Source organism: Marmota marmota, unplaced genomic scaffold, assembly GCF_001458135.2.
Source record: "Marmota marmota marmota unplaced genomic scaffold, marMar, whole genome shotgun sequence".
NCBI lineage: Eukaryota > Metazoa > Chordata > Mammalia > Rodentia > Sciuridae > Marmota > Marmota marmota.
The window spans coordinates 1,239,746-1,252,827 of NW_026000136.1; the positions used below are offsets into that span (position 1 = coordinate 1,239,746).

The following is a 13,082-nucleotide window of genomic DNA, read 5'->3' on the forward strand; positions in this document are numbered from 1 at the left end:
TAATGGCTGCCAATCTTACTGGAGTGAGATGGTATCTTAGGGTGGTTTTGATTTGCATTTCTCTGACTGCTAGAGATGGTGAGCATTTTTTCATGTACTTGTTGATTGACTGTATGTCCTCCTCTGAGAAGTGTCTGTTCAGGTCCTTGGCCCATTTGTTGATTGGGTTGTTTGTTATCTTATTGTCTAATTTTTTGAGTTCTTTGTATTGATCATTTCTTATCCCCATCACTGACTTTGTTGGATCACCTTAAGCAGTTGCTTATTGTTTCTGAGTTGCTATTTTTCTCCACTAAATTGAGCCTTATTTTACCCTGACTTTATACCACTCCCTGAACGATGATAAATAATTACAAACTATTTTATGATGAAAGCATGCAAAAATAACATCATTAAATACTTCAGTGTTATAGAACCTAGCACTATAAAGTAATAAATAGGAAAGAAATAAGGACTTTGTTTTAGAAGACTATGTATTTTCTGAGTTTTTCACTTCAGATTTTCTGTTGATCTTCCCACATGTGACATTAATAATGTCTTATTTTGGCAGGACGGGGACCAAGAGAGAGAAAATGCTAATGCATTTATTTACTTCTTCTTTCCCTCTCCTCCCTGGTTTCCTTCCTTCACTCTACTGGCTTTCCTTCTATTTATTTATTGTTTTTTTTTTTAATTGGCACTTTGTAGATATACGTAAAGGTGGAATTCACTGTGGCATGTTCATACATGTAATAGCATGATTTGGTCAAGTTCAATTCGTGGTTTCCTCTTTCCCATCCGCCTCCCTTCCCCTTGCCTGCATGTTTTGTCTGGTCTGATTATTATGACTTCTTTTCTCAATTCTAGCCTTTTCCCCACTAAATCCTCAGCTTTTCCTTTATTCTCAGCTAAATCACCTTGTTTAAAGTGGCTGCATCTTAAGAACGGAGCTTTATTTATATGGATAAGTCTTTAAGAGTGAGGATGTTTGGATTTTGTAGAGTTCTTCTCCCGTTCACTCTGAATTATTTCCTGTTGATAGATTTAATTCAGTTCCCTTCTAGGGTGAAGATCAAATTCAGTTTACCTAGTGGCAGACTTTTGGGAATTACAGTTCATTTTCTTCTGGAAAGGTTTAGTTTTATACTATACAACCTTGGGAGGATATTCTGAGCTTGAGAAGTCAATTTCAAGCAGTTAGGAAAAGTTAAAAAGTAAGTGATGTTTGTTCAGTTTGCCAAGGAGCCAAACCCTCCTGCAGGGGCAGTAGCCCCAGTACAAGCTTTTGTTCCTGTGCTCCTCAGTTTAGAACAGAGCTCCAGGTGTGGTTGGTGATTGGTAACTGTTGGTTAAACACACATGGTGGCGCAAGCCTGTAACCCCAGTGGCTTTGGAGGCTGAAGTGGGAGGATCGAAAGTTCAAAAGCCAGCCTCAGCAATGTAGCGAGGCCCTAAGTAACTCAGCAAGACCCTTTCTCTAAATAAAATATATGAAAAAGGGCTGGGGATGTGGCTCAGTGGTTAAGCACCCCTGGGTTCAATCCCAGATACCAAAAAAAAGCACAAATAGATTCACTACCCAGAAGCAGCAGCTTTTTCTGTAACTGTAGTTGGTCATGTTTTCTCATGAATAACTAACTATCTCATGGAATTGTGATGTCAAGTAAACATGGTCATGCATATGTAGTGTCTGCTTACACCATAAGAATTTGATGAATTTTAGCTACTATTATTAGTTACACTAAAGGAAACTAGATTGCACTTAAAATTTTTCATGAAACAAAATTTCCAAACTTATCCGTTGATAAGTTTTATTGAATGTTTCTGGCAGATGCCTGTGCCCACAGTGGTGTGGGAAGTTCTACTCTCCAGGGTAGTGTTGGAGGCTCAAATTGCAAAATGCTTAGTTCCTGGTGATAAAGTTACCGTGTTATTTTCAGGAGATACTAGACATTGGGGAAGGAATTGTTGGAATTAAGAAACATTGTCATCTATACAGTGTTTGAATAAGGGACAATAGAAAGGGAAGATAAACATATAGGGAGACAGCATTAAAGAACTAAGTGACCTAGGAACTGGTTGCTTTTGGATTGTAAGTATTTAGGCAAAACTTTGTCAATGGGAATCTAAATTTTCCTATGGTTCAAGGTGAGGAAATATTTCCATCCGTAAAATGGCCCTGACCTTTGATGGCTTGTTCTACTCCAACATGGTTGAGAAACATCCCATCAGGTTTATGTAAGAGCTCAAAATCTCAACAACAACAAATCCAAAATAACCCTATCAATGAATGGGCAAAAGAACTAAACAAACATTTCTCAAAAGAAACACAAATAGCCAGGGGCACAGTGACGCATGCCTGTAATCCAAGCAGTTTGGGAGGCTGAGACAGGAGGATAGCAAGTTCAAAGCCAGCCTCAGCAACAGTAAGGTACTAAGCAACTCATTGGGACCCTGACTTTAGATAAAAAATACAAAATAGGGCTGGGGATGTGGCTCAGTGGTTGAGTACCCCCGGCTTCACTACCTAATACTCCCCCACCAAAAAAGGAAACATAAGTGGGCAACAAATATATGAAAAAAATAATCAACATCTCTAGCAATCATGGCAATGCAAATCAAAACTAAGATTTTCACCTCACACTCACCAGAATGGCAGTTATCAAAAATGCTGGTGAAGATGTGGGAAAAGATACACTCACATATTGTAGGTGGGACTGTAAATTAGTACAACCACCCTGAGAAGTCGTATGGAGATTCCTTAAAAAACTAGGAATGGAACCGCCATATGACCCAGCTATCCCACTCCTTGGTTCTTATCCAGAAGAATTAAATCAGCATACTGTAGTGATACAGCCACATTTTATAGCAGCACCATTCCCAGGAATCAATTATGGAGCCATCCCAGCTGCCCATCCATAGATGAATGGACTAAGGAAACACGGGGTATATACACAGTGACGTTTTACTCAGCCGGAAAGAGGAATAGAATTATAGCATTTTCTGGAAAATGGATGGAAATGGAGAACATTATGTTAAGTAAAATACACCAGACTCAGAAAATCAAGAATCAAATGTTTTCTCACATACGTGGAAGCTAGAGAAAAATAAGGGAAGAAAGGAGGGGATCAGATATCACAAAGATATAGGGAAGGTCAATGGAGTAGAAGGAAGAGATTGTGAGAGAGGGAGGAAGTGGGGGGAAAGGGGAGGAAATGCAAAAGGAATTTGACAAAATCATGCCATGTGCATATAGGAATATTCCACAGGGAATTCCACCTTTAGGTATATGTAAAAGGCACCAATCAAAAATAATAAAGTGAGGGAAGATCAGCAGAAGGAGGAGGAAAACGGGGAGGGAAGGTAGAGGGCAGGGACTGAAATGGAGTGAATCAAATCTATGCATGTATGACTGTCAAAACTATCACTGCTAACCCAACTACTATGTATAATGCTTTAATTAAAAAAAAAAAAAGTGCTGGGGTTGTAGCTTAGTGGTAGAGTGCTTGCCTAGCATGTGTGTGGCACTGGGTACGATTCTCGGCACCACATATAAATAAATGAATAAAATAAGGATTTATCAACATCTAAAAAATAAATATATAAAAATATTTTTTTAAAAAAATCAACTGTCCTATAGAGACAGGCTCTAAATGGGACACATTTCTTTTCTTCCAGAGTTAAGGTGTTGGTTGGTGGTGATACTTGGGAAGAAATCAAACAAGGAACAGCAGCTTTAGAAATTGTTTCCTGTGGGGCCTGGCGTCTGTCTTCACCAGGAGGGCTCACCTGCTGAGGCGCTGTGGAGTCTGTGGGGGCAGATGTGGGTGGGGAAGCAACATTTTTAAAGTAAAATTTGGGGACCTGTGTTCCAATCCCCAGCCCTGCAGGCAAGACAAAAAAGTAAGATTTAAAGATTAAGTATGAACCTCAGTTATAAATTTTCTTGGACTGTAATGGCCTCACAGATCCTTGGAGATTCTTCCTTAAGATGTAAAAATGACTTTGTCCACTCATGACAGTTTATTAAAATGGAGTTCCAAATGTCTGTAGGACTTCATTACTTCTTTTTGACACATATCTCATTTCCCCCATTGTAACAGGACCTCTAGTTTAAAACAGCAGAGCATTCTTTTTCTTAGTGCCAAATGTCACTAGGATACCTTGTGCAATAGCATCAAGTTGCTCTGAAGAGTGACTCTGCCAGGCAGCAGCGTCTTGGAGCAGCCATAGCAGGCAGATCACAGGGGAGGCGCTGGCAGAGCAATCGCACTCACTCCAGTGGATCAAGCAGTTATTCATTGATTTCAACACACATTTATTGAGCACTCACTAATTTATGGCAGGCCCTGCTCCACGGTGGGGATGTAATGGCTGAGCAGACCCTCTGCCTTCTTGTAGCTTATATTCCAGGGGGGAATTGGGTAGTTTTAAAAAAGCTGTTACCTAATTCATATTCAGCAAATCTTTTTAAAGTCACCTCTATGTGCCACGTCCTAGGGATACAGTGTTGAGCAAGAAAGAGGTTAAGAAGGCATAGTGGCTGGAGGTGGGAAGGAGGTACCTAGGTCAGATTCTGAGTCCTTATTGATTCATTCTTTCTTTTCTACCTTCCCCTTCCTCTCCTCTCCTCTCCCATCCCCTCCCCTTTCTTCTCGCCCTTACTCTCCGCTCCCCCACCAAAAAAGGAAACATAAGTGGGCAACAAATATATGAAAAAAATAATCAACATCTCTAGCAATCATGGCAATGCAAATCAAAACTAAGATTTTCACCTCACACTCACCAGAATGGCAGTTATCAAAAATGCTGGTGAAGATGTGGGAAAAGATACACTCNATCCCTTTCCTTTTCTTCCCTCCCTTCCTTCTTCCCTCTCTCCTTCCCTCTCTCCCTTCCTTCCATCCTTTCTGCAATGCTGGGGATTGAACCCAGAACCTAGTGATGCTAAGCAAATGCTCTGTCTCTGACCACCACCCAGCCCCCTGCTTTCTGAGCCATCATACTTTCACCCATAAAGTGGGAGAAAAGGACACCTGCTCTGTACGTTCACTTGCCCCATCCTGAGAGTAACTAGAGGGTGATGTATATAAAAGTGCTTTTTAGCCTATGCGGAAGCACAGGTAGTACAGTATTTGCTGCTAGAGGTGACATAGGGATAAGTGGAGGGACAGGCGCCTTAGCTCAGTCCTTGGAGCGTACCCTGCATGGCTTGGGGTATGATTTGAACTCTGTCACATCTCTGGTTTCCAATAATTCACATAAATTTGTTGTTTATTTGGAATTAAATACACTTATAGAAGATGAGCATATGACTTCCATATTTTAAGCAAGGATGTATTTTGGAAACCCATCTGAGGATTGTTACTCACTTTACCAGAGACTTCACCAGAGACTCACCCCACCCTCTGATGTCAATAGGGTGGGCTGGTGATTGCTAGACTATTTTGTTAACATAGACAAGTTTCCCCTGAAAAGGAAAATTATCTTATCGTGTAATGGTGCCTGAAGAGTTGAGAATGTGTGTAGTTGTGGATTGAGAAGGACCGGAAAAAAGTGTTTTAGTGAGCAGATAATAGAATGCAGTTTTGTTCTGGTACAGGTGCATGGGCTTGAGTTCTTTGGCATTTCAAGTCTATTGATATAACTGCAGTGTTGTTTTTTTTTTTTTTTTTTTCCTTCTAATACAAATCTGAAGATTTCCTGACTTGTATCAGAATGGACAGATCAATGGCTATGGGCCAGTGGTCTTGAATGTGGTGTGGTAGTAAAACTCACAAGCAGAAAATCCCTTCTTTAGCAGGGATTCTGTTCTTACCCCTTTTTGTATCTAAAAGGATTTTTTCCCCAGAGAAAATTTTAAAAGTGAGTTTTAGACCTAAAAGCTAGATCAAGTAGATAGCAAACACATATGTTCACAGGTCTCCTGGGTGAGTAAGTTATATTTTCTAATAAATCAATATTTTATTTAGATGTTTAAAGCTATGGAAATAATAGCATAGTTTTCTGTTGCTATCATTGTTATTCTTTGGCTTATTTTCTGTTTTTAGTTCATCATCAAATCCCCATGGTCAGTGCCACATTTATATGTGCCATTTATATGTTTTGAGGTTTTGACTTCTCCTGCAGAGGACTTTAGTTGGGGTGACAAGCAACTTCCATGGAAAGTTGTTGAGTGCTAAACTCTGCGGTTCTTAAAGTAAATTGCACTAAAAAGAGGGACTAGATCATCCATAGTCAGGGTAGTAATTTTCAGATTATTCCAAACATTTAGATGTGAGTATCAATATAATATTTCGAACTATTTTATTTGGCTAAGTTATTGTTAAAATTATCAACAGGTTTTATTACCTCATTTCATTAAAGAGAGGATATTTTAACATTAAAAAAATAAAAAAAAGGAAAGATAGAACCTCAGGAAAAAGGTCATTTACAAGTCATTAGTTCAGTCTTGTGAAAATTCCACTACGGTGTCCTTATTTTTTTGTCTGGCCCTAGTAGAAACGTGATCACAGAGTGTCATTTGGGAAACATGGGCCTGAAGGAGGCTTCACTAGGTGTTGTCAGGTGGGTTAAGGAACAAGGCTGAACCTCTGGGCTAGACAGGAGGGGGAGTGAATCCAAGTAGACCATGAGGAAGAACAGGAAATAAAAGGGATAGTTGGGAATGGGAAACCTTAAAACCCAGGCAGAAATTTAGATTTTGGAGTTTCAGAGATCACAGCTATTAGATAGTTTTTTAAGCCTAAGAACATGAAAATTGCTCCACTGGGTGTGATGGTACTGGCCTGGAGTGCCAGCTCCTCAGAAGGCTGAGGTGGGAGGATCCCTTAAGTCCATCAATTTAGACCAGCCTGGGTAACAGGGAGACCCTGTCTCCAAAGAAAAAGAGAGGGAAAAACAAAGAATGATCCAGCAGCTTGGAGACTTGTGAAGCTTCAGGCAGGAGGGCCCTGTTTTGAGTAGATGAAGCTAAAGATAGGAGAGTGGATATCAAGATAAGAAAGGACAAATTCAAGAGACAGAAGGGGAAAAAAAAAATAGGACACATAAAGAGAGGGGAGAGTAAAAAAAAAAAAATACAGCAGAAGTTTCTAGCAGAAGTTTCTATCTCAAGATAGAATAAAGTACTAAATTTCTGTCATTGTGGCTCATTCTGGGAGTGTGTGACGCCACAGGTGGCATTCTTATGACCCCATCTTTTGTGAGCAAGACATTTTCCTTCCACGATTTCAGATGTTTAGTGAACATTGTGTAATTTGTTCTTGTCGTATCCCCAATGTTAGGAGAGCTATGGTGGTGGTTAGGAAATCATGGGCTGCAAGAGACGGGATGTGGCCAAGGTCAAGGGGCACTTCAGAGATTGGGCTGAAGCAACCGTGCAGTGATCTCCGCTGGAAAATAAGCTTCATTTTCTCTAAGAATAAATATCTCTTTTATTCTTTGTTGTATCCCCAGAACCTCATGCATAACTGGTACCTAAACTTATTTGTTTAGAAAGGAGTGGCTAGATCTAGATAGAGTGGAATTTTATACTGTCTAATGAATTATCTTCTATTATTATAACCTCCTAGAGTAGACAAAGATAATTATATCTTAAGACCACAAAATTATTTTAGTAGGCGGGATCATATGCCTTTAAACAAGATTCAGAATGACCCTAAATGACCTTTACACAAAATTGAGGCAAAATTTTCTTTGTGCTAATATTACTAAGACCTTCTCCATTTTATGATGTAACCAAATTCCACTGGAATGAGCATTAAATTACAACATCACTAGCCTTGTAAATACAAACACAGAATAATGTTTTTGAAATGTGGGACCGGAGTCGTTGCATTCAGAAGCAGTGTGGTACCCGCTCTTACAAAAACGAGGACCCAGATACTGGTGGATATAGAAATGCAAAATTCCTTGACAAAATACTAGCAAAATGAATACAGCAGAGTATTAAAAGGATTATGAATTACTATCAAGTAGAATTTCTCTCAGAATTGTAAGGTTGGCTCAACATATGAAAATCAATTAATGTAATAACATTATCAATAGTTAAAGGCAAACACTGAATGAAAGTCTTGGTAGATGCAGAAAAAGCACTTGACAAAATGTCACACCATTATATGGTTAGAACATTTAATACTGACACTAGGAATAGAAGAAAAAATTTTCAGCCTAATAAAGGGCATCTATTGAAAACCAATAGCTCACACATGCTCCACTGATTGAAAATTTGAAGTTTAAGATCAAGAACAGACAAGGATTTCTACCAGTTGTAATCAGTATTGTACTGAAGGCACTGTGGAATTAGGTAAGAGAAGAAAGGCATTCAGATTGGAAAGAAATAAATATATTTTCAGATGACATGATTTCACATGTAGAAAATGCAAAGGAATCCACAAAGAAGTGTTAGAGCTAATTAATGAGTTCAGCAAGGTTGTGAGGTACAAGTTAAATATACTAAAATCAATTGTTTTTCTGCACATAGTCAATGAACAGTCAGAAAATGAAATTAAGAAAACAATTCATCATGCCGCAGCATAAAAAATAAATAAAATAAGAATAAATTTAACAGAGGTGCAAAATGGATACTCTGAAAACTACAAAACAAAGCTGAAAGTATTGAAAAAAAAGATCTTAAATAAATGGAAGAAATTACATGTGGATACAGAGATTTCATATTATTAAGATAATAAGATTTCATATTATTAAGATAAGTGCTTTCAAAATTCACCTGCAGATTTAGTCCAGTCCTTATTGAGTCCCAGATGGCATTGGCTGATTCTAAAATTCATGTGGAAACTCAACAGATTCAGAATAGCAAAATCAGTCTTGAAAAAGAAGAGCAATGATAGAAGATCCATGCTACTAAAAAGTTATAGTAATTAAGAGAGTGTGGTCCCAGCATGAGAAGAGACTTGTGGATCGGTGAAATAGAACTCAGAGACCACAACAAGGATGCCAAGACCAGTCAGTGGGAAAGAACAGTCTTTTCAACAAATGGTGTTGGTACAACTGGAGATTCCCTGGTTAGAGAATGAAGCTGGACCAGTTCACACCCTTAAAAAAAAACAAAACAAAACCTCAAAATGGATCCTAGACCTAAAGGAGTAGTTAAGAGCTAACAGATGAGTCCTATCCGTCAGCTAATGAGCATCTGGGTTATTTCTGCTTCTTAGCTATTATAAATAATCCCACACAAGTTATTATTTAGACATGATTGATTTCTCTTCATTATAAACATGAGTGAAGTTCCCCGGGGACAGTAAGGTTAACGGCATGTTTAATGTTTCGAGGGCTGCCAGGCTGGGTTTCCACAGCACCTAGACCATTAAACTGTTACAAGAAAATATAGGAGAAGTGAATCTTCAAGACCTTGGGTTAGGCAGTTGCCTTAGATATGACATCAAAAGCACATACAACTGAAGAAAATAGATCAATTTGATTTAGTTAAAAATTTAAAACTTGGGTGCTTCAAAGGATACCATAAAGAAAGAGATAACCTACAGGATGGGAGAAAATAATCTTATAGTTGATAAGGATTTTTAGAAGTGGAGAAGAGAATGGACAAGTAATTTCTCCTAAGAAGACATACCAATAGCTAATAAGCACATGAAAAGATGCTCAAAGGCTTCAGTCATCAGAGAAATGCAAATCAAAACCACAGAGATGGAAAATCACCGAGACACTAACAAATATTAAGGAGGATGAAGAGTGAGTGGGGCCCTCAGACACAGCTGGCAGGAACGTAGCGTGGTGCAGACTCTGGGGAACAGCCTGGTAGCTCCTCAAAATGTTAGACATGCAGTTACCTTATTGTCCCTCCAGGAACTTCACTCACAGGTTTATAATGAAGAGAAAACATGACTATAAAACAGCAGGTACAGGATTATGTATAATTAGCCAAGAAGTTGAAACAACCCAATGTCCATCTGCTAATGAGTAAAAAAGAAGTTGTGGTATATCCATACAGAGGATTACTCAGTTATACAGAGGGATGGCCACTGACTCATGCTAGGGAGGCAAACCTCCAAGACACCCTGCTGAGGGAAAGAAGCCAGTCATAGAAGATCATGTATCACATGATCCCATTCATGTGAAATGTTCAAAATAGGCAGAATCTCAGACACAAAGTAGGTTAGTGGTTGCCTAGGGCTGGAGAGCTTGAGGTTAAATGGAGAGCAGCTGTGCCTGGGTGTAGTATGTCTTTTGGGGGAGGATGAAAATGTTTTAAAATTTATTGTGATGGTTGTTCAACTCCATGAGTACACTAGAAATCACTGAATTATATGCTTTAAATGGGTGAATTATATGGTGTATGAATTACATATAAATAAAGCTGTTATGTAAAGAGCAAAAGTTTGTACAATAAATATTATGTGAATATATTTTTTGTAAAATAATATTTATAAATTCTTAAACTTTATATTCTCTCTCTCTCTCTCTTTCTCTCTCTCTTTTCTTTTCTTTTTTTTTTTTTTTTTCTGTACTGGGAATTAAACCCAGACTCTCAAGGATGCTAGGCACACACATATTGCTGAACTACATTCCTAGTCATAAACGTATTCTTAAAAATTAGCAAAATTTGTGAAGCAGTACAAAAGAAGAGAGTGCATTGTATATTCTTCCTTGACAAAGCTTTTTAATGGCAACTGATACTACCTCATGAATGAAAGAATATCACTATTAATTGCATTCTTTTATATACCAACACTGTGCTAGATTCTTAGCATACATTTTGTCTTTTGTTTTTCACAACACCCTGGTGTGTGTGTGTGTGTGTGTGTGTATATATATATATATATATATATATATATATATATATTTTACCCTTCTCCTCTTGCTTTCTATTCTTCCACATACCAAACTTTATGTTTATAAAATCACATTATTGGCTGGGGATACAGCTCAGTGGTAAAACGTATACTTAGCTTGTATAAGACCTTGGGTTCAGAGCACCTCACTTAAAAAAAAAAAAAATTCATCAGAACACCAAAAATGCCTAGTTCCTTTCACTGTTGTTAGCAATAGCTAGCTATAAAGGTAAATGTTTCAGGTCTTTATTTCCTTATTTGAATTGGTTTTTATGGGCTCCTATGTAGTTTAAGAACATATTGATAAATCCAGCTCTGTTTAAGTATAATTTTAAATTTAAACTAAAGCATTTTAGATTAGTTATAGTTGGTCTCTAATTTGAGGAGAAAGTACTTTACGTTTTAGGTCGTTGCTGGGGTTTTGTTTAATGTGGTACTAAATTTGAAAGACAAATTATTGGCAAAGATGATCTTTAAAATCTTTGTTTTTCTATTGCAAATACAGACTAGCGATGGTGGAAATCTTGTCCATAAATGCTAATCCTAGTATTTTTTTGTTTGTTTTTAGTATTATGTGCCAAGAACCTTGCAAAGAAAGACTTCTTCAGTAAGTAAACACCCATTTTTGCTCTTATAATATCATGTATTTCTGAAATTTTAACCTTTATAAAAAACACTGGGTGTATTCTCCTAAAAGCCTTGGAATAAAAATACATGGTTTGAGAAACTTGGTTTCCCAGTCAACTACCGCGCAGGGGCTCCCTTGCTCAAAAACACAGAATTTTTAAATCATACCAGAAAAACTGCATGTCATACCTGGGCTCTCTGCCTCCTTATTTAGAGGGTTTTGCTTTCTGTTGAACAAAGTGTTTTTTTCCCAAGAATAAATGAGACATTTTCCTGTAAAATAGTTGGCTTGAGTAGAATTATTAATCCAGTTTTCTAAATTAAATCACATTTTTAAAGACCCATAATTCAAAGCATTGTAAAAAATAGAGAGTCCTAAAGGAAGAAATCACTCCTTAATGTAAGAAATTCACCTACTGTCAAGTAGATGCCTGCAGTGTTAAATTCTTCACACTTTCTGATCCTCCCAAGATCACGGCTCAGCTCTTAAGTGGTATTATTCACACTTTAGAGATGAATCTTAGGCTCAAAGACTTTATCCAAGTATCTGGGAAGCTCCAAAGCTGTGGATCACTTCCAGGTCTATCTCCAGAACCCTCACACTTCACCACCTGTCTGATCCCATAAACCTGTCTGATTCATACGCTGATATTTAGGGACTTACCAAATTAAGGTAGGTAAGACATTCCATAGGTAAGACAGACTGAGATTCCTGGGTACTACTATTTTTAGAAAGCATAAATACAATGAACTACAGATACCTTTCCCTCCATTTAATTAACCCCCCTTAGTGGTCAGCAGAGATGGAAATTTATTTGAATTTAAACCCATTTTTATAGTTTTCTGTCCTCTAAACATCAGAGAGTGAAAACACACAGGGTGTCTCTCTCAGAAAGCTAAATAGCAATCATTTACTTTGCCAGTTGAAACTAATCTTAGATCAGAGAATAAAGTCCCAGGACAATCTTCTGCCCTGCTAACTGACCTTGTAGCTCCCTCTAGCCTGAAAGAGGTTGTCTGTGACTCTTCTCATCCCGCTGTGGCTGTCCTCTCTCCTCTAGGACTCCCTGACCCCTTTGCTAAGATTGTTGTGGACGGCTCTGGGCAGTGCCACTCAACCGACACTGTGAAAAACACATTGGACCCAAAGTGGAACCAGCACTATGATCTGTGAGTTGGAGGCCTGTGAGCCACTTAGGGAAAGCAGGGAGTGGGTGTCTCCATGGAATAGGAGCGTTTAGGGAAGAACGTTGGTGTGGGGGAGGGGGGAGTTGCTAACTTGTGAATGATAACAAGTAAATGGTGAAACAAATACATCTCACCAAATTTTACACTTTTAGTACTTGGGAGGTCTTTCACTTGGTGTTTGCAGAGATTTTGATGGTTTCTTACTGTAATGATGATCCTCAGACTTTTCAATCTCCTGGTCATTTTAGCAGGAAAGAGCATGTTTTTCAGTGAAACCCTAAATCTAGTTGTAGTTTTTAACCTAAAAAAATGCATTATTAGGATCACATAGTTCTGTTGATTTTAAAAACATTTTGCTTTTTTAATACAGAGAAATTTTCTGCAGAATAAAATTTAGTTTTGCATAATCCAACGTATATAAGCCCATGATCAAACATATATAAGCAGACAATTTTGTATATTCATTCAAGAATGGAA

General features: G+C 38.0%; 1 protein-coding gene across 5 annotated transcripts in view; it reads left to right on the forward strand.

Annotated features, from left to right (window-relative positions):
* LOC125611173 (E3 ubiquitin-protein ligase SMURF1-like) overlaps positions 1-13,082 on the forward strand; it is a 75,186-nt gene that overhangs the window by 59,808 nt on the left and 2,296 nt on the right. For all 5 annotated transcript variants that reach the window (XR_007341303.1, XR_007341304.1, XR_007341302.1 and 2 more), the window contains exons 2-3: positions 11,359-11,397; positions 12,479-12,587. Coding sequence is in view for 2 of the 5 variants with exons in the window: in XM_048785219.1 (XP_048641176.1) it covers positions 11,359-11,397; positions 12,479-12,587 (148 nt within the window). In the remaining 3 variants the exon portion in view is untranslated. The remainder of the gene's footprint in view (positions 1-11,358; positions 11,398-12,478; positions 12,588-13,082) is intronic.